We start from the raw sequence: 21595 nt of genomic DNA, 5'->3' as shown, positions 1-21595 counted from the left end.
GGATAGATATGTGTGGATGCTGGATGGATGGATAGACTGATTTCTAATAGCAGCAGGGATCTTGAGTACAAGCAGCTCATTGGGCAGAGGTTGAACTTTCCCTCTGAAGGAATTTAATATCCTCCCCTTCCCGATGCCCCACTGGGTGTGTGGAGCTATTATTTTTCAGACGCGCCAGGGACACTGATTGTATGAGGGTGCTCAGCAGCTGAGAGAGAAGTGAAAGGGACACAGATCTCTGCAGCTCTGAAGAGAGGAAGGGTGACTGGTACATGCGTTTCCTCCTCCAGGAAAGCTGCGCAGAGTCTCAGCTGGCATAAAACCGTCGGAGCAGTTGAGGTGGGGCGAGGCTGAGAGAAATGGCTTCGGGCAGCATCTACAGAAAGTGTGAAGAGTTAGACCAAGAACCACTCAAGGAACAGGAAGCAGAAATGACATCTGGGAGAGCAGGTAACCCCTGGGCTGCATTCGTGGGAGAATGCGCGATCATTTCCTACTAATCGGCTCACTCCTTAGCCACAGGCCCTGACCCTGAAGACCTCACACCCCAGGGAAGCCGATGGGGTGTGGTGTCAGCGAGGTATGCAGGATCAGGCCCTGCTTCTGGAGCTGCACAGTCGGACCTGAAGGCAGGTCTCTGCTGTGGAAGGTGGAGGAGGGGCTGGATAGAGCCCGGCCGAGAATTCCAGGCTTGACTCAGCAGCGTTTTGTCCAGCGTTTGTCTGGCACTTGGATACTCTGGCAGTGAGGGGTTTAAAAGGAGAGGGAGCAAGAGAGAGAGTGGGTGTATGGGGATGGAGGGGTGCTGTATGAGGGTAGATAGATAGAAAGGCTGGTGATGGTGTTTATGGGATTGAATGCACAGCTATAGACTGGGGACTGATGAGCTGGGCAGCAGTTCTGCAGAAAAGGACCTGGGGGTAACAGTGGATAAAAAGCTGGATATGAGTCAGCAGTGTGCCCTTATTGCCAAGAAGGCTAATAGCATATTGGGCTGCATTAGGAGGAGCATTGCCAGCAGATGGAGGGCAGTGATTATTCCCCTCCATTCGGCATTGGTGAGGCCGCATTTAGAATATTGTGTCCAGTTTTGGGCCCCCCACTACAAAAAGGATGTGGACAAGTTGGAGAGAGTCCAGAGGAGGGCAACAAATATTGTTAAGGGGCTGGAGCACAAGACTTATGAGGAGAGGCTGAGGGAACTAGGCTTGTTTAGTCTGCAGATGAGAAGAGTGAGGGGGGATTTGACAGCAGCCTTTAACTACCTGAAAAAGGATTCCAGGGAGGATGGAGCTAGGCTGTTCTCAGTGGTAGTAGATGACAGAACAAGGAGCAATGGTCTCAAGTTGCAGTGGGGAAGGTCTAGGTTGGCCATTAGGAAAACGTTTTTCCCTCGGAGGGTGGTGAAGCACTGGAATGGGTTACCTAGGGAGGTGGTGGAATCTCCATCTTTAGAGGTTTTTAAGGTGCAGCTTGACAAAGCCCTGGCTGGGATGATTTAGCTGAGGTTGGTCCTGCTCTGAGCAGGGGTTTGGACTAGACGACCTCTTGAGGTCCCTTCCAACTCTAATCTTCTGTGATTCTCTGATTCTATGAATAGATAAATAGATTTTGCACCCATACTGCACTCAGGACTAGTGTCAACGGTGTGCGAGTTGCCGGGCAGTGGAGCCTGTTACACACAATTTCAGATTGTGCGATGAGGAGCCTGGGCCCCGATGTCCGTCCCAGGCCCAGTGGTGGAAGCGATAGAGAACATTTCAGATCCAGAATCCTGCTGGTCAGATGGGATGCCGCTGGTTGTGCAATAGGAACTTACAGTTCTGCACTGACAGCAGATTTGTGCTTCTTTTCTTCCTCTTTTTTATTTTCATTCCTGGGAAGGGAAGGGGTGTGTGTGTGTGTGTGTGGGGGGGGAGAGGGGAGGCTGATGTGAGATGCGGGGGTTGGAGATACAGCTGTTTCTTTTCCCTCCCCAGCCCCCCTGCTGACAGCAGCACAGTGGGCTGGGATTATGGGGGGAAGGGAGGTCTGGCTGGTGAGTGTGGGGCACTGTGCAAGGAGAAATGCTCTGAACCAATGGCTGGGCCCTGTCTGGAGGAGGCGACAGTGGAGGGGACAGAGCAGCATACAGCCGGGGGCAGCCTTTCCATTGGGGAGGCTTCATGGCGCACAAGTCTGCAGCAAGATAGGGAGGAATGGTGGGGGACAGTGCATGGGGGAATGTAGCGCACCAGGAGGGGAGGCCAGGACTGGGCTAGGGTGATCAGAGGTCCTGATTTTATAAAGACAGTTCCGATATTCGGGGTTTTTTCTTATATAGGCACCTATTACCCTCCACCCCCGTCCCGATTTTTCACATTTGCTATCTGGTCACCCTAGGCTGGGGACAGGGAGGGGCAACCATCAAGAGGGGAGCACAGATTGAACAGAGGATGGGGGGGGGATGTAAGCAGGGGTCCCAGCCGTGGAGCTGTATCCTGCAGAGAGAGGAAAAGGGCAGGGGTGGAGGGCTGAAACACCAGAGAATCATCAGAGCATCACGTGAATCTCACGGCCCCGCTCCTCAAAGGATCCTTGGGAAAACAGAGGGATGCCCAGGAAATGGGGTTCTCTTACTGCTGGGGCCTTAGGCTCAGCCGAAACCTGTGTGGACGGATGGATGGACATCAACATTCTAACTTGGTTTCCCAGCCTCTTGGTGGGAATTCCCCTACATGCCCCGTGCTGCACAGAGATTCCTGGCACCAGAGGCACGTCCATCACTATTTGTTCAAGAATTATAATAATAGTGAATTCTGAATTCCTCTAGTGCCTTCCCCCGTGCGGCTCCGAGCTCTCCTCCTTCCCCCCAGCACTGGTTCTCTGTAGGGTAGGGACTCATGCTCTAACCTAAGCTGTCTCTGCTGCTGCCTTCCAGGGAGTTCCTTGGAGCATGTTGCTAGGGGCCAGAATGGGGAGACAAAGTCCGTATTAACCCTCTATGCCGTGCACGCCGTGTCGTTCGTGTTGTGGGCCGTCCTCCTCGCCGTGGTGACTGCAAAGTGTGAGTATCCCATAAGAATGGGCCTGGTGGAAAAGATGGGGGGTGAAATCCTAATGCCATTAAGTCAATGGCCAAACTCTCATTGGCTTCAGCAAGGCCAGGATTTCAGGCCATCGGTCCCTGCCAGCCCGGTCCCCTCTCTCTGTCAATGGGCAGCATCAGATGCTGTATGGAAAGGGGTATAGTCCCCCACACCGTGCCGTAGTGTTGCGAATTGTAAGTCAGGCCACCTGCTCTCCATTTCACAGCTGTGGGGCCCCTTCCCAGGCCACATTGTGAGCAGGGACACGCTGGTGTTTGATTCTTGCATGTATTCCCATGTGCAGTAAGTGAGTGTAGTGTGTGTTGGGGCCCCTCTAGCAGCTGCTCCACACAGGATTACGGCCTAACTACTCCTGCCAGCTAACAGAGTTGCTCCTTTAGCTCAAGAGGTCTTTGTTGTAGAGGGCAGGGATTCGCATCCTGCTGAGGAGCCTTGGCGGGTGCCATTACACACAGCGTTGCCAACTTTAAGTTGTGTATGAATTCAAGCCCCAGCTCCAGGAGTCATGTGATTAGGTGAGACTCTGAGCTTTCATTTAAAAATACTGAGGCGGTTTCTAGTTGAAGAGAAAAGCTTGAGAAAGTGGCATAATGGCTTAGAAACCAGGAGGCAAAGAAAAGGAAATGAAAATCTATTATTTTTCACAAATCTCATGATTTTTAAGCCAATCTTGTGATTTTTTAAAACATCTGTGATTGGCCAGTTTGTGCAAGGGCAGAGGTCATTCAAAGCAAGGGCAGAGGTCATTCAAAGCAAGGGCAAAGGTCATTCAGAGGGACTCTAGGTGGAATCCACAAAGCTGATTAGACACCAAAACCCCGATTTAGGCACCTAAGTCTCCCACTCTTGCTGAGTGCTGTAGGCGCCTAAATTCACTTGGCACCTAAGTTTTTGCCTTTGGGCATAGAATCATAGGGCTGGAAGGGACCTCGAGAGGTTATCTAGTCCAGACCACTGCGCTCATGGCAGGACTAAGTAATATCTAGACCATCCCTGACAGGTGTTTGTCTAACCTGCTCTTAAAAATCTCCAATGATGGAGATTCCACAACCTCCTTAGGCAATTTATTCCAGTGATTAACCACCCTGACAGGCAGGAAGTTTTTCCTGATGTCCAACCTAAACCTCCTTGCTGCAGTTTAAGCCCATTGCTTCTTGTCCTGTCCTCAGAGGTTAAGAAGAACAATTTTTCTCCCTCCTCCTTGTAACAACCTTTTATGTATTTGGAAGCTGTTATCATGTCCCCTCCCAGTCTTCTCTTCTCCAGGCTAAACAAACCCAGTTCTTTCAGTCTTGCCTCACAGATCATGTTTTCTAGACCTTGAATCATTTTTGTTGCTCTTCTCTGGACTTTCTCCAATTTGTCCCCATCTTTCCTGAAATATGGTGCCCTGAACTGGACACAATCCACCAGCTGAGGCCTAATCAGGGCGACGTAGAGCAGAAGAATTATTACTCGTGTCTTGCTTACAACACTCCTGCTAATACAGCCCAGAATCGTGTTAGTTTTTTTTGCAACAGCATTACATGGTTGACTCATATTTAACTTGTGATCCACTGTGACCCCCAGATCCCTTTCCACCGTACTCCTTCCTGGGCAGTCATTGCCCATTCTGTACGCGTGCAACTGATTGTTCCTTCCGAAGTGGAGCACTCTGCATTTGTCCTCATTGAATTTCACCCTGTCTACCTCAGACCAATTCTCCAGTTTGTCCAGATCATTCTGAATTATAATCCTATCCTCCAAAGCACTTGCAACCCCTCCCAGCCTGGTATTGTCCGCAAACTTAAGAAGTGTGCTCTCTGTGCCATTATCTAAATCATTGATGAAAATATTGAACAGAACCGGATCCAGAACTGATCTCTGCGGGATCCCACTCGTTCTGCCCTTCCAGCTTGACTGTGAACCATTGATAACTACTCTCTGGGAACGGATTTCCAACCAGTTTTGCCCCCACCTTATAGTAGCTCCAGCTAGGTTGTATTTCCTTAGTTTGTTTATGAGAAGATCATGCGGGATAGTATCAAAAGCCTTACTAAAGTCAAGGTATACCGCATCCACCGCTTCCCCCCAGCCATAAGACTTGTTACCCTGTCAAAGAAAGCTATCAGGTTGATTTGACATGATTTGTTCTTGACAAATCCATGCTGACTGTTACTTATTACCTTATTATCTTCTAGATATTTGCAAATTGATTGAGTAATTATTTGCTCCATTATCTTTCTGGGTCAGACGTTAAGATAACAGGTCTGTAATTCCCTGGGAATTCCCCTGCCTCCCTCTAGGCATCCAGACACCTGTCTCTCACCTAAGCCCCAGGGTCATTCATGAAGCAGAGGAAGACAGGCATTTGATCATCTATCTTGCCCAAGGTGCATGATCCAGGAGATGCCCCTGTTCAAATCTGTTCTCCCTCTCTGCCAGGGAGGAGGGAATTGAATCTGGATTTCCCACCTCCCAGGTGAGAGCTCTAATCATTGGGCTAAAAGTTATAAGGTGAGCAGCCCTACCTCCTCCCCTGCATATTGTGTAGAATGAGGCAGGGACCTGACTCATTCCTGCAAGACATTATGTAGGCACCCAAGCCAGGAGCGGGGTTCCTGTTCATGGATCACTAGCGAGCTAGATACTTCCCATTCCTGCAGCCTGGACTAGGACACCTAGCTCTGAGAAAGGGGCTCATAAGTGTCTTCCATTGGCTAGCTTATGCAGCTCCTCACTGAGCGTGCTGGGTTTTCTGGATTGCACTCTCTGATGTGTCTCTCCCCATTCATCGTATAGGAGCCTGGGTACATAACTGTGCTTTGTGGATCACAGTGGTGTTCCTGGGACTTTCTAGGCCCTGTGATGTTCAGCCTTGTAACATCTAAACCCCTTTGTGGATCCCGCACTCGGAGATTATCTCCACCAGTCACAAGCCAGCAGGGGGAAGTTGGAAAGAAGAAATGCAGCATTTCTCTCTACGCTGTGAATCCAAATTGAAAATTTACTCCTGTGACAGGGTGTATGAGGCCCAGATGCCCCCTGCTGGAGGCCTCAGGGTCCTACTACACCCTGTCCCAGAAAGGAGCAGTAGAGAAGTCCTCCAAGCAGCTGAGAGTGGCTGTGGGGGAAAGAAGCCAATCAGAGAGGCCGCAGGGAGCAGCCAATCAGGGCACAGGAGGGCCATATAAAAGAAGCTGCAGGGTCCCTAGAGTCAGTCAGTTGCTACCTGGAGCTAGAGGGGGGTGAAAGCTGGCTGAGCAAAAGATTTCGGTCCTATGGCAAAGAAGAAGTGTTCAGGAAGGTGCTGTAGGGAAGTGGCCCAGTGACTGGTAGCAGCATAGTGACTATTTAAAGGGACACAGTGGCACATGGCTGCTATTCATAGGGTCCCTGGGCTGAGACCTGGAGTAGTGAACTGTGAAATACCCTTGGAGGGAGGCAGGTGGTTTAGTGGCCCAGATGAAGAGCTGGGACCAGAAAGGCCCAGAGCGGGCAAAGACAGGGAGGAAGCCCGTGGGGTATGGCCCCATACCAGTGCTAGGACTATTTAAAGACTGAGCCCAGGGACAGGTACAGAGATACTAATGGAGGGGTACTGGAATAGGCCCATGTTAGACTGTGTATCCCAGAAGGGGTCTAGTTTATTTCACATACAGTCCATATGAGAGACTCGATTGGAGGGCTGAGTTGTTGAAAACCCACCTGAGACAACACTGACAGGGGTCACCACAGACTAAGAGAGTGCAGGCACACACTGGTTCAGGGGGTGCTTGCGAGTGGTGGGTGCCACTCTGTTGCACCCCCTGAAAACCATATAACACTGGTGTCTGTCCTTCTTTCTAGACTCAGAGATGTCCAAGGAGCTGGAGCAGATGCGGACTGGTCAATCCATCCTGAAAGGCAACGGTAACAATCCAGCTTATTCCTGAGTGTCCATGTATTGGTGTTACTGTTGCCCCTTGGGCAGAAACCAAAATTTGAGGCATTGCCAGGTTTAGTCCTAGGGGGAGGAGGGGAAGCAATTGCTGCTCCCAGGCAGGTCTATTCTCAGTGAGATTTAGATACAACATCTGTCATGAACACAGAGGAACAAAAATCCACAGGCTGTTCCCTCTCTTGGAAATCCTCCATCTGCCTCTCCAGCGGGCATTGTGCTCAAGAAACACCATCTCTGCTTCCTTCCAGGGTCCTGTTCACATCTCCTTCAGCTGCCCTCACGCACAGGTTACTCCCAGCGCCTGGGTCTGCAACCAGGGACTTCCTGAGCCCACACGGCTCTTTCCTGCCTGGTGCCTGGGGTGGTCGCCATTGTCTGCAGCTGTTTCATTACATAAGGAAACTTGATTGCTCCTCCAGTTGTCTGAATGTGGGCACTTGGTGCCCATTGGCTCAAATGGGCTGTGAATGTCTCTGGATCCCAGACTGACCTGAAGGTGGGTGCTGTTAGCACCCTCCAGCCTAACGCTCTTATCTATTAGGTGTATTATGGTAGCATCCAGGAGCCCACTCATGGACCAGGACCCTGCTGTGCTAGGTGCTGTACAAACACATCACAAAAAGCCAGTTCCTGCCCCAAAGAGCTTCCATTCTAAGTGTGAGACATGGGACGAAAGGTGCAGACAGACAGACAGGCAGAGAGAAACAAGAGGTGCCAAAGCTTCCATCTTTTCTGTTGTGCTCCTATTAACTAACGGTTTGAGCCAAAGCCTACTGAACCAATTGAAAGGCTTCCATTGTCTTCAGTGGATGAGGCTCTGTCTAACTAGCTAAAGTACTGTCTGCATTAGGGAAATTGGCCCCATTGTCCCTCATAGATGTTAAGGCCAGAAGGGGACCTCCTGCATAGCACAGGCCAGAGAATCCCACCCAGAGTTCCTACATCCAGCCCATCTCTGGTGGTCGAGCCGGCATGGAGCTTGTAGGAAGAGACGTGATTCCAGGTGATGCAGAACTTGTCCTTTCTCTAAAGACCTTGTCCTGATGGGTAAATGACGATGCAAACCACTAATATAGACATGCTGGGATGGTGCAAAGTAGGACTCTCACCAGTGGGCCTGACCCTGGTAACCTGTGCGAGCCTTGTGCCATGTGTCTGCACGAGGGATTTGCACCAGTCTTAGTGGCACTAGTACAAATTTCCCTAGTCTGGATGGGCCCTACCTGAACTCGTTAACTAGCTCTCCCCAGGCAGGGCTGGCAGCTGGCTGTGGGGTCTGAAGGAATGAACACAAGGCAGGGAGTCAAGGGGCCCCAAGTTCTAATCTTCTCTCACTGCCTGGCCTGGGGCAAGTCACTTTGCATCTCAGCGCCTCATGGACCATCATGGCATGGGGGTGAAAGCAAATCCACCCTTGCAGCCTCTTCCTAGGAAGGAAACCAGCCCCGGGAGATGCCAGTACTTGGCAGACCCGCTCTGTAGGGACCACAGCCCCGCCCCGGGAGATGAGGTGAGGGGTAGCTCCCAGCTCACCAATCTCTGTCTCTTCCAGGCGCCGAGACAGCAAAGCAACTGGAGCTGCTTCACTTCAACCAGTCCACCATGCGCAGCACTGGTACGTACCAGCGCCCTCACGGATGCACAGCCCAGCATCCCCTGTGTGAGCCCCCTGCACCCAGTCAGCTCACTCCTCCTCACAAGCTCCACCCAACATCCCCGTCCCCTGGCAACCGCCCTGTTCCCGCTGAGCCCTGAGTCCCTCCCAGCAGTGTGATGGGCTCTGTTTGTGTCACAGGGGCAGAGCTGTCCACAGACCTGAAGAGGCTGCAGTCAGACCAGGCCACGCTGAAAGTGGAAGGTGAGTGGTGGGCAGGAGAAGGGAGGAGACAGGGCTCAGGCAGAGGAAGTCGGAGGAGTGGGGGAATAGCAGAAAGAAGCAGAGAGGGGGGTGGAGAATCCCAGTACCAGGTTCCCATGGTGATTTGGGATCCTCGCCCTCTAGCCGTTAACCCTTCATCGGTGGGGATTCTCACCCCAAGTGCATTCCGGATCACTGTGGGAGTACAAGAGCCTCTGACCTTCAGGGAGTTGCATGTGCTGGGCTGCTACAGAGCAGGATCTGGCTGTTTCTTTCACCTTAGAGTGACTTGGGGCAAACAGGGGAGGGGAGCTGGGGATGGTGACTTGTTGAGGCAGGTAGATTCAAGGGCTGCACAGAAGAAGGCCTGGGTGTAACTAGCTGGGAAGTCAGAGGTAGGGAATTGGTGGGGGGGGGGGAAGGGGCTGGGCAGTGGTGGGGGGCGGGGCACGGCTCATCCTGAGGTTTGGGGAGGGAGAGGGCAGGGTTTTGTCTGAATGATTTTGACCCTTGTGAAAGGTTCAGGTTCAGCTGGTGATCCCGACCGGCTCTCCAGTCCCTAATGACCGTATCAGACCGACTGTGTAACAAGCTCAGTGCCTCCCGTGCTGGGAAAGGAGCCCCATTTCAGTGTCACAGCCAGGCCCCAAATCCCACCCACAGACACACTAGGCCTCGTTGCACACACCTGCTGCTCTGGCTGTGTTCTGGCAGCTTCTAAAGCACAGAACACAGTGAGCGCCACTCGAGGCTTGCACACTGTTTAAAGGGATGTGGCCCTATTCCTGTACGTGACGGTGTGTTGTGTTTGCAGTGTCTGAGGGTCTGGCCAAAGCGAAAAGTGACAGAGATGACATCAGAGCTGAAGCCTACAAGATTCTGGATGCTATACAGAAGGGGAACGGTGAGAGACATGCCAGCCTCTGCTTCCTTGGATTATCAGCTGGTCACAGCAAGGCCCATGTTTCTGTTCTGTTTGTACAGCGCCTGGCACAACTGTGGCCTAATCTATGACTTGGGCACTATTGTAATATACCTAATATGTGTAGGGCAGTTTGCCCTAGCAAATGGGGCATGGGTCGTGACACCTTGGGTCGTGACACCGCTAGGATTCTTGTTCCCTTTCCCCTCAAGAGGTGATAATGGATTAACATAGTTCAGGGTGCTTGCCGGGATTTCCCCGAATAAACTGCTACGTTGTGAAGGAATCAGTTTTGTCTAATAGTTAGAGCCGGGGACTGGAATTCAGGCCCCCTGGGTTCTAGTCACACCTCTGGGAGTGGCCTGGGATTCAGTGGTTAAAGGAGAAGGGCCTGGGAGCTGGGGCTCCTGGCTTTTATTCCCAGCTACTATAACGCAGGTATTGTCTAGTGCAGTGGCTTTCAACCTCTGGTCCGCAGACTGTGCCTAAGATTTCCAAAGGGGTCTGCCCGCCATTTGAAAGTTTTTAGGGGTCTGCAGATGAAGAGGGTTGAAAACCACTGGCCAAGTGGCTAGAGCAGGTGAGACGGGAAATCTGGACTCCTGGGTTCTTTTCCCAGCTTGGGAATTTGAGAGCTTGGGAGAGAGCTTTGAGAGCTTGAAACCTTGGGAGCTTGATCTCGAGTGAGCTTCTGTGCCTCTTTGTGCCTCAGTTTCCCCCTCTGTAAATTGAGGAGGACAGCTCTCCACCTTTGCTAAGTGCTTTGAGGACATTGGGTAAAGGGCACTAGGAAGACAGTATTGTCCTGTGCAGTCGAGCCTGAGTGACCTCTGCCTGCCTTGCATTACAGACTCCGCCTGCAGCATTTGTCCAGCCGGCTGGCTGCTGAACGCAGGGAACTGCTACTATTTCTCCACAGTGCATCAATACTGGTCCTATGCCAAGCAGGCCTGCAAGGACCAAGGTGCCCAGCTGATTATTATTGAGAACCAACAAGAGCAGGTAAGTCAGGTGCACTGATTGCAGCCAGGAAAGGGCATGGAAGGGGTTTCCCAGCCACTGGGAGGCTCTTGGGATGAGAGAGATGCCTGGGAACAGGATAGGGGCTGATGTTTCTCTGCTCCATGCTCAGGAAACACATTGTTACACACTGGTGTAAAGAGTTATGCACAAGAAGGGCAACAAAAAACAATGAGGGGGATGGAACAGCTTCTGTCTGAGGAGAGATTAAAAAGACTGGGACTCTTCACCTTGGAAAAGAGACGACTAAAGGGGGATATGATAGAGGCTATAAAATCATGAACGGTGTGGAAAGAGTAAACAAGGAAATGCCATTTACTTCTTCCCAACACAAGAACCAGGGGTCACCTGATGAAATTACTTGGCAGCCGGTTTAAAACAAACCAAAGGAAGTACTTCTTCACACAATGCACAGTCAACCTGTGGAACTCATTGCCAGGGGATGTTGTGAAGGCCAAAAGTATAACTGGGTTCCTAAAAGAATTAGATAAGTTCATGGAGGGGTCCATCAAGCACTATTAGCCAGCATGGTTAGGGAAGCAACCCTCTGCTCTGCATGTCCCTAGCCTGTGATTAACAGCAGCTGGGAATGGATCATTCGATGATTGCCCTGTTCTGTTCATTCCCTCTGAAGCACCTGGCACTGCCACTGTCACAAGACAGGATACTGGGCTACATGGACCATTGGGCTGGCCCCATATGGCCCTTCTTATGAAGCCATTTGCAGTGCACAAGGAATTGTCCTAGTCCTGCAGGGATGATGCTACGTCTACTTGAACACCAGTGATTGACACCGGATCTAGCAGCAAACCAGTTACCAGAACACAGGCTGGGGCCACTCCCGTAACTCCCAGGAGTTAAGGCACAATTCATCCCAAGCTCTAGTCAGGCGGCTGTGCAGGACCCTCGGGCAATTCAGCCTGTCAGAGCTGCAGAGAGCAGATGTCTGGGAAGGGAAACTACGTGGGAGTCGGAGGGACCTCTGGGTGTAAGGAGTGATGGGGGTGGGGGGAGGGTTTGGTGACTCAGCACCTGTTGGAGCACTGGAATCATGAGATCAGCATCACCTGGGAGCTCCCTGATATTTCCTGACTGGCCTCCATGTCACACAGTGCTTTCACATCCATCCAGAGCCACAGCTCCCTCAGCAGGGCCTTTGGGAGGGGAGCCAGCCTGGTCTAGTGGTGCAGGAACTATCCTGGAAGCCAGGACAGCTGGGTCCTACTCCCTGCTCTGCCACTGACCTTCTGTGTGCTCTTGGGCAAATCACTGCCTCAATTTCCCCTCTCACACTTGGTTTTGTCTGTTTGAATTGTAAGCTCTTTGGGGCAGGGAGTGTCTTTCACTAGGGGTCTTTGTAGCACCTGGCACAACAGGGCCTTGATCTCAGTTGCTGCCTATATGTGCTACTATAATTCTAATAATAACCCAATGGGCCTGTAGCGTGCCGCATGGCCGGGCCCTCCTGGCCCTCCTGGTTCCCCCATTAACAAAGGACTCACAGCCATCTGCGTCGCAGTCACCCGTGCTCATTTCTTTACAGTGCACACAGTCAGTTCCCCAGTCCCTGCCACAGGCACTCTAGGGGCTCAGAGGCTCAGGATTGCTTGCCCTGCCTGGCCGGCCAGCAGACTGACTCACAGTTCCCCCCACCCTGCTTGGCCATGCCTCCCACTCCTGGTTTCCTGAGCTGGCCGATGTCCCCTCCCTGGCAAGGTAGCCAGCTGTTCCCCCTTTGCCTCATTAGTCAGGGCTCTGGCTCAGCTTAATCAGTTCAGACAGCTGCTGCGGGCTCCTTTTCAGTTCTTGGCTCAGCTGACCTGCACTGCCTCAGCCCAGCCTGCTGGGTTAGGGGTGACAGAGGCAGCTGAGGGGTTTACCACCCTCCACTCTGTCACAGGGCCACATCTCAGCACTAGGGGAACAACACAGGGCCAGAGGGATTTGGGCTGTGTGAAGTTGGGACCGGGGTTGTCTTAGATTTGGGCCATTTTTTTACTGAAGTCCATTATTTTTCTCTTCTCAGGATTTTTTGACAAAGAACTCTAACGGCAAGAATTACTGGATTGGCCTGAATGACATTAACAAGGAAGGGACATTTAAATGGATCGACGACAGTTCCGTGTCATACAGGTCAGCCCAATCCCGCTCACTGGTACATGAGGGAAGGGGGGTTGACTCAGATTCAATTGGCCAATCCCAATCTTCAGACCCATTGAGTCATAGGGCAGTTCCACCCACTCAGCCATTCTTGGTTCATCTCCCATCTGCTCTGCTCTTTAAACTGTCCAGGGTCTCCCAATAGGGAACCAGAGCTATTGGGGTAGAGCAAAATGGTGGATGATGCTCAGCTTTCAATTGTCACCAGCAGCTGAGCAATAGCAGTTTTCTGGGTCTTACAGGTGGTTTTTCCATTTGAGAAGAAATCAGTGGAGTTTGGGTATTTTCTTAGTGTAACTTGTTTATTTACACTACAGACACTAGTCCTAGAACAGAGGTGTCACCAACAGCACACAGGTCAACCCCCTCTTGCAGAAATCTCAGCCCAAATACCAATCTTCCCAAGAAATAACTCTACCCCAAGAACTGAGTCTCCTGAGAGAGATTCAGGCAGGGAGGGGGAGCTCACCCAATGAAAACGTGTATCACAGCACTACCAATGCAGCATGTCTTCCAAGACTGATCAGTGCTCACCCACTAAGAAACAGAACTTGTAAGACTGCGCGTATCTCTGTATAACATTGCCCCTGATTCATCATCGCATTACCCCAGGTTTACACCAGGCTAAATTCCATTGAAGTTAATAGCAGCCAGACCAGTTTAAAACTGGAGTAACACAGAGATGAATCAGGCCCTAGATTATTGCACTTAGCTCTTACCTAGTGCGCTGCACCCATCAGCCTCAAACTGCTTCAGGGGTGAGGCAGGATCATTCATTCTGAGGGCTCATGTGAGATTTCAGGGTGTGCGTTTCACCAGGGCTCCTTGTCAAATGCCTGCCTGAGTTTGCTGCTCTCTCTGATCCCCAGCAACTGGAATCAAGGGGAGCCCAACGATGCTGGCAGTGGCGAGGACTGCGTGAATATGGGTGGAGACGGGAAGTGGAAAGATGCTTCGTGTGCGATGAACGGGGACGGCTGGATCTGTGAAAAGAAATGGATTTGTTAACTGTCTGTGGGAGCAGCACAAGACGGGCAGCGCACCTTGATAACCACAGAAAGCAACCCTTCCCTCGGGCCCCTTCAATGCTACGTCTGCCAGTCTTTACAAACTTCAATGCTTTAGACCTCCCAGACCTCACCCCTTCTGCTCATGGGGGCCAGGTACTATCACCCCTTATCTACAGAGGGGGAAACTGAGGCACAAAGACTTACCCAGATCACAGCAGTGAATCAGTGGAAGAGACTGAATTAGCACCCAGGAGTCCTCACTCCCAGTCCCGGGCTCTTACTACAGTGCAAACCCTCACGCAGCTGGGTACAGGAGTCCTGACATCTCCTCCTCTAATCACCAAACAACCCTCCCCTCCAAGAGCCAGGGATGGAACCCAGGCATCCTGATCCACTTCCCCGCCTTTAAGCCCTGGGCCCCATTCCACTCCCAGAGCTGGGAATTGAGCCCCAGTGTCCTGAATTCCAGCCCCTGCTCTAACTGTTAGACAAACTGCCTCCTTCACAACCTAGCAATTTATTTGGTGGAAAACCCAGCTGGCCTTTGAGCTATATTAATCCCCTAGCACCACTTATGGGTAAAGGAGACAGGCTCCTTACTGCACGAGAAACCAAATTTTAGAAGCTGCCAGTCAATCCCATCAGAATGATACAAAACTGGTAATTTCTCTATAGGAAAGAACACGAGCAGCTTTCTGGCTTAGGGCAAATTTTCTTCCCCTGCAGCTTGGTTTAAACTAACTGTATCTCAGCTTAGCCATCGGTGGTGCACTGCTCAAGGAGAGAACTAAACCAGCAGTGTGAGAAATCAAAGGGGGTTCATTTTGTAAATTAGCCAGGTGTGAAGAGGAAAAGGGGCAGGGCTTAGCCCCAAATCATTAACAGGCCGGTAGGCAGCTCCCTGCTCAGATTGAGCCCACATTTCCCACCTCCCAGATGAGTGCCCTAAATACCGCACGAATGGGTATCTGGGTGGGTTTTGTTGTGGCCGTGGCATAGGAACAGGAGTCTGATAAAAACATACAATCCTCCCTGGAAAGTTCACTTTATTTCTTAGAATCCAGAACGACAACACCCAAGAACCAAACTGAGACAGACAAAGCAGGCCCTTCCGTAAGGCAGAGGGGTGGGGGCTCGAGCTGGTTAAGTGTGGTGTCATTGACAGGGACCCCTAGATATAGAACCCGGCCCTTGCTGCTGCCGACTTGGTCTGGCAGATGGGTTACATACAGATGGGTAATCTGAGGGGCAGAGAGACTAAGTCACTTGCACAAGATCACACAGGTGATGTCAGAGCAGGGTCAGCTGCCCTGACCACTGGACACGATGTAGGTTGGAGGAAATTTCACTCAGGGACAGGTTATCCCTTGGGGGCCTGCTGTAGGGTTTCTTGCAACATCTTCTTGAGCAGCTGGTGCTGGCCATTGTCCAATGGGCAAATGGATCCTGTGCAATGGCTCCATGGCAACCCTGAAAAAGCCGTCTCTGATTACTTGTAGTGGGTGCGAGGAACACTTGTGATGTCCTACAGAGTTTTGCCATTTCTGACACAAGTCACACGCCCTGCAATATTCCTTGATCTCAGTTGGAACACTGGGCCATAGAATTTTGTAAAGCCTTTCATCGTTTCTCTCTGTTCCCAAGTGCCAGCAAAGAGCAATTGTGGGCATTGACCCCACATGTCGCTTTGTTGGCACAAACAATTGTTTGCAGGGCTCCCACAACTTCTGTTTTTCCCACTGGGCTGCCTTGTATATCCTGCTCTTTTCTATAGAGAACCTCCCCTGGTTTCTCTCTCTGGGGCATTACTGAGGAGGGCCTCCCTTATGCTTTCTAGAGAAGTGTCTGCACTCGTGTGACTGAATGCACCCTGTGCCCATTCCCTACATACTACTGCAATAATCTGTGTGCCAAAATATGCCGTGTGAGGTACCATTTGAAAAGTAATAATTCACTGGTCAATAATATCATGGGGAAATGTGTGTAGCATCATTATATGTAAAGGTATGAACATAAACAGAAATTATGATTGAAAGGTGATTACCAGACATGTCCTGGGAGTGGGTAAACCTGTTTCTCAAAGACAAAGGACAAGCTGATGCCTCTAGGGGTGTCCTCAAAGTTAATGGGCAATCACTTGTCAAGTGGCCGTTCTTTGGTAGGCAGGAACAGATCGATCAGCATGTCCACAAACAACATGGCACCTCTTTCACCACGAGACTCCAATCTGACAGCAGGAATGAACTTTATCGAGGCGTAACCCACAGGAAAATGCATTCCAAAGGGTGACTGGACTATAAAAGCGAGGGGCAAAACACCCCAAGGTATTTCTCCCTAGCCTTTCCTTTCAACTAAGAAGCCGAAGCAACCACCTGACTTTGAGAGAGAGCCTGACCTAAACTTTGGTCAGCTGTATTCCTTGGAGCACGTGGTAAGAATTTCACCTTGAACCAAGTCTGGTTAAAGTTTTAGATATTAGAAAGCATTTTAACGTTATTTCTCTTGTAACCATTTCTGACTCGAATGCTTTATACGTGTACTCCCTTAAAATGATCTCTTTGTAGCTACATGAACTTGTTTTATTCTTTAATCATACCCAATCCAGTGTTGCACTCAAACGGAATTGTTGGGGTAACTCCATTTAATGTAGCAAACTGTTGGATATTGCTGCCTTACAGACTTAAAATATCGGAGCTGTCCAGGAAAGGGCTGGACAGTGCAAAACACACGTTTTGGGAGAAAATCTGGGCTGGGAGTGCATTGGTGTCGTCCTGCGAGTGGTAACCCTGGCTGGTGGAAGCTGGAGTGTTGACTGGAGTGTTGCTGGCAGGCTGCAGCTGTGCACAGACATGCAGGGTGTCTAGCAGCAAAGCATTGTGAGGAGCCCCAGGTTTCAGGGCAGGGGGGGACCCAAACTCTCACTGAGCTGGATTGCATCCCGGAATGGGATTATTCTGTTCTGCAGCACACTCCATCTGGCTTCTGCTTGCACTGAGAGCTGTCCCAGGTCAGGGAGCTGACACCACTGCAGTGTCTGACTCGAGGGTAGCTGTGTTAACGTGGAAGGATTGGGCATCGTATTTAGGGTGGGGTGTGCTCAGTCTCCTCCTTTCCTTTTCCCAGGAATAATTGGGGACATTTTTTCACTCCAGCTTTTGCCCTTCCCTTGGGGACCGAACTCCACGAATGGTCTCGCTTGTTGGTGCAAGTCAGCAGCCTCAGCTACTGCTTCCACCGTTGCGGGGGATTTTTCCCACACAGCTGCCCTCACCTCATCAGAGCAGACATCAAAGCGCTGATCCTGGCAGTGAGATCCACCAACTCCTCATGAGTTTCTGCCCCTTTACTTTTCATCCGGTTTCTCAATTATTCCACCATTTTATGAACATACTCCTCTGACTTCACTTACCAACATTCCCGAGGTGTCTAAGATTCAAGCAATATGCCTCTGCTGTAATTAGACAAGGGAAGGGCAAAAGCTGGAGGGAGTTTAGTTTTTTTCTCCTTCCTCTGAAGTTTCAGGGATTAGCCACAGCTGGAGGATGGACACGGGAGGAGATGGATCAGTGCCCAGAGGTATTACAGCGAATGCTTTGGTCCTAGATGCCCAGCTGGTGATTCTTGCTGCTAGGCTCAGGGTCACACTGATTGCCAGGTTGGGGGTCAAGAAGGAATTTTGCCCCTGCTCAGACTGGCAGGAGCCTTGAAGGGAATGGGGTTCAGCTTCCCCTTCAGCGTGGAGCAGGGATCCCTGCTGAGCTCATCCTGGCCTGTCTCACTCGATCAATTCCCTGCCATTGCAGGGGCCTCAGACTTTGGTGGCATCTCGGTTCCTCCTGGTCTCTCTGTGGCCAGAATCGTTCAGTCTCTGGACGGCTGGAAAGTGGAGAAGAGAACTGGCTGTGATTTGTCCAGTGAAAGCTGTTTGGAAAGGCTCTGACTGGAGTCGTGTCTTTAACTCCAGTTATTATGAGGTGGGTTCAGAGAGGCCGTGAGATTTACCCCAGGTCGCCCAGCCAGCCAGCAGCAGAGCTAGGAGGAGAGCGCAGGAGTCCTGACTCCTGACACTGAGACCTGGAGAGCGAGAGTGTAATGTTAGGGCTTCGGAGAGCGGAGAGAGACAGCAGGACAGCGCTGAGGGGAGCGCAGGAACAGAGGCGCAGCTCCAAGGGCAGGAAAGGGGAGAGGGGAACCCACAGCAGTCCATCAGCCTGGGGGTCAGATGAAGATGTGTAGGAGGGGCAGAGGTGGGGCTTGGTAGGGGGTAGAACTGATGGGGGCAGAGGACCACCAGTGGTGCTCTTTTCCAGAGGGGTAGCTGTGTTAGTCTGTATACAGCAAAAACAATGAGAGTCCTGTAGCACTTTAAAGACTAACCAATTTAATTTCTGCAGGCATAAGCTTTCGTGGGCTGTAACCCACTTCGTCAAGAAATAGAAATAGAAATCAAATGGCAGGTGTATCTATACATCCAAGTTTAAGGAACAACAATGGGGAAGTAATTGAGGCCTATTCACAACCATTGATTAGGAGGTGAGAATGTGTGAACAGAGAAAATTACTCCTTGTAATGAGATAGCCACTCCAAGTCTCTGATTAAACCCAGTTTGATTGTGTCCAGTTTGCAGATCAGTTCAAGCTCAGCAGTTTCTCTTTGAAGTCTGTTTTTGATGTTTTTTGCTATTGCATTATTGCTGTAGACAATGATGGGCCACCCACGGTTTTCAGACCACTGTGAGAACCGTGGCCCAGCTCTAGGAGGAGCTAGGCCTGTGCTTGGACATGCATGTTCATTTGACCATTCACGTTCTGCCACCCTCTCCCCCACAGGACGTGCCAGACCTCTCTTGAGGCTGTGATATGCCAGGTAGCCACTAGGTGGCAGGGCACCACTTCCATTTTTTCTTTGCCTCTGTTCCCTCTACACGAGGCTTCCTCTGACTCTGACTCCGGCTCCGCTGGGCATTTGGGGATTCGCACAAGCCAGGGGTGCTTCCAGTCACCATCCACATGGTGCATTTGCCTGGGGAAGCAGCTCGTTGTGTAACAGACCGGACCTGTCATCATCCAACCGTTTACAATCTGGATTGAAAAAGGGCAGCGATTCGTAGCTTCTCAGCCCGGAAGGGACCATTATTTTCAGCTACTCTGGCCTCCTGTATCGCCCAGGCCAGCGAACGTCCCCTCACTAATTCCTAGACCAGAGCTTTTAAAACAAATCCAAACTTGATTGTGAAATTGGCCGTGCTGGAGAATCCACCAGGGCCCTCGGTAAATTGTTCCGAGGGTTAGTGACTCACCATTCGAAATGTGCGCCTCATTGCCCAGCCGAACTTGTCTAGCTTCAACTGCCAGCCACTGGCTCATGTTAGCCCTTCCTTGGCTAGACTGAAGAGCCCAGCACTAAATATTGTCCCCAGGTAGATACTTACAGACTGGGATCAAGTCACCCCTTGGCCTTCTCTTTGTTAAGCTAAATAGATTGAGCTCTTAGAACAGTGGTTCCCAACTGTGGGGTGCACCAAGAAACATCGGGGGGGGAGGTGCAGCAGGGTCTGGGAAGCCCCCACGAAAATATGGGGAGGGAACAGCACCCAGCTCTGCTCTGCCCCCAGCTCTGCTCTGCTCCCAGCTACAGACTTGGCTCCACTTCTAGCCACCTGCCCAGCGGCTGCGGCTCTGCCGCCTGCCCCCACTCTTGGCTCCTGCCCTTGGTTGCTACCTCTCAGCACCCACTCTTGGCTGCCGGCCCCGCTCTCAGTTCTGCCTGACAGGCCCATAATTACCCAGGTTCCATTTACCCCTTTGAATACTTGGCACAACAGTTGCTTTCTTCCAGTCTTCTGGATCTTTCCCAGTGCGCCAAGGCTTTTTGAAAATCAACATGGTCCAGCAAGCTCCTCAGCCAGCTCTTTAAAACTCTTGGATGCAAATAATCTGGACCTGCTGATTTAAAATGTGTATCTTTAGTAGCTAATTTGTATCATCCATTCAAGATACTAGCACATGAGGAGACTGTTCCATCTGTATTTTCCCAAAATACAGAATAGAAATATTTACTGACCACTTCTGCCATTCCATCTAGTAATGGACCAATACCATTGTCAGGATTCTTTTGTTCCTAATATTTAAAAAGCTCCTTCTTCTTGTCCTTAGCTCTCCTGGCCCTAGATTTCTCCTTGTGTCCCTTGGCTTCCCTTATCATTTTTTTACATTTCCTAATTCATAGGCATTATTATCAACTTCCCCTGTTCTCATTTTTTTATTTTTTTACAGTTGCCTTAACTTCCTCTCTAAACCAGATCGACTTTTCACCAGCACAGCTTTCTTCCTCAGTTGTGGCTTTTGGACATCTAGCAAGCTGTTTGTAAATGATTCCCAGTTATGAGTCACCTTTTTCCAGTTAAATTTTTCCTCCCAGCTATTTTGGCTCCTAATTGTTTTCAACCTGGTGAAATTGGCCCTATTAAAGCACCAAGTATATATATACATATCGCTGGTCTGGACTTTATCCTGCTTCCACATTATAAATGTGATGAAGTCACGGTCGCTTGTATCTAAGCTACCATTAATTTTTAATTCTGTGATCAGTTCCCCTTTATATGGTAGGACATTAACCCATGGACAGTCAAGATAATTTTTTCCCGAGTTATCAGTGACTTAGAAACAGGTAATGCCATTTTTCACATAGCCCCCTTCCTAGTAGGTTATTGTGATGCTGGCAGACCAGGTGCCAGCTCATGCCACGTCTCCGGGGCTTGCCTGCTTCTTAATATTGTTAAAATAGGTATCAGAGTTTTAAGGCTGTGTTTAGACTTTATGGAAGGCCCATATGATGCTGCATGTATTAATCTGTATCCCAAGTCATAAAATAATAGTTATGTGTTTGCTCTGTGACCATAAAAATGTTTGCTGGGGTCTTGTCTACACTAGAAAAATAAGTCAACCTAACGTAGATCGACTTACAGCCGCTGCAATAATTACAGCGGTGGCTCCTTGGGTCAGTGGAGCGTGTCCTCAACCAGGAACATTTCCACAAGCTCCTGGGCAGCTGCCCTCCCTCACTCTCCCTTCCCCACCCGGAGCCATTCTCAGGGGAAAGCCGGCGGGGTTTCTCACCCCTGAAGAGTAAAGTCCAGCTGCCCCGGCTTCTCGCCCCATGTGCCGGGACCAGGTGGAGAAGCACTCGGGCTTCTTGCCCCACAGATGGCCAGGAGCGGAGACCATCAGCTCAGCTCTGAGCTCGGCTTTCTTGTCAATTGGAGTGGTAAAACTGACAAGAATGACAGCCCCCCAGCGATGTAAGGGGGACGTAGTGTCTGCATTGACACTGCGTCGCCCTAACTAAGCTGACGTGAGCCCTACACCTCCTGTCGAGGTGGTTTTATTTTGTTGAACAAACAGGGCAGGTTTGGAGGCACATGTGTGATTGCAGGGTGTACACCAGCATGGTTTTGTCAAAAAAAAAAAAAAAAAAGCTGACTTTTGTCGACAAGGTAGACCAGGCCTAAGAGTGTAAAACGAAACCCAGTCAGGGGAGAAGCATTACCAAGTGTGAATACTAGTTTATCACTTGAGGCGCTACCTCTTCCCCACCGAAAGGCCTATAGACACC

At 50.6% G+C, this 21595-nt stretch overlaps 1 protein-coding gene across 1 annotated transcript; it reads left to right on the top strand.

The window, feature by feature from the left end:
- The first annotated feature begins 318 nt into the window (after positions 1–318).
- On the top strand, positions 319–16550 carry LOC137147939 (C-type lectin domain family 4 member G-like). The gene is made up of 9 exons (XM_067540364.1): positions 319–450; positions 2921–3046; positions 6918–6980; positions 8564–8626; positions 8807–8869; positions 9684–9773; positions 10642–10793; positions 12838–12944; positions 13841–16550. Exons 1-9 carry the CDS (start codon positions 360–362, stop codon positions 13977–13979), a joined length of 894 nt encoding a protein of 297 aa, XP_067396465.1. The 5' UTR covers positions 319–359; the 3' UTR covers positions 13980–16550.
- The last annotated feature ends 5045 nt before the right edge of the window (positions 16551–21595 follow it).

The sequence above is a fragment of the Emydura macquarii genome, unplaced genomic scaffold, assembly GCF_026122565.2.
Source record: "Emydura macquarii macquarii isolate MOO-44397 ecotype Brisbane River unplaced genomic scaffold, CSIRO-AGI_Emac_v2 contig_581, whole genome shotgun sequence".
In the NCBI taxonomy this organism is placed as follows: Eukaryota; Metazoa; Chordata; order Testudines; family Chelidae; genus Emydura; species Emydura macquarii.
This window is presented reverse-complemented; position numbering and strand designations above follow the sequence as displayed.

Bases quoted from the DNA above. Each gene is read 5' to 3' on its own strand.
- LOC137147939 (XM_067540364.1), top strand. From the start codon at position 360: ATGGCTTCGGGCAGCATCTACAGAAAGTGTGAAGAGTTAGACCAAGAA. The intron at 3,047-6,917 runs GTGAGTATCCCA...CCTTCTTTCTAG, and splicing joins CGCCGTGGTGACTGCAAAGT to ACTCAGAGATGTCCAAGGAG. The intron at 9,774-10,641 runs GTGAGAGACATG...CTTGCATTACAG, and splicing joins TGCTATACAGAAGGGGAACG to ACTCCGCCTGCAGCATTTGT.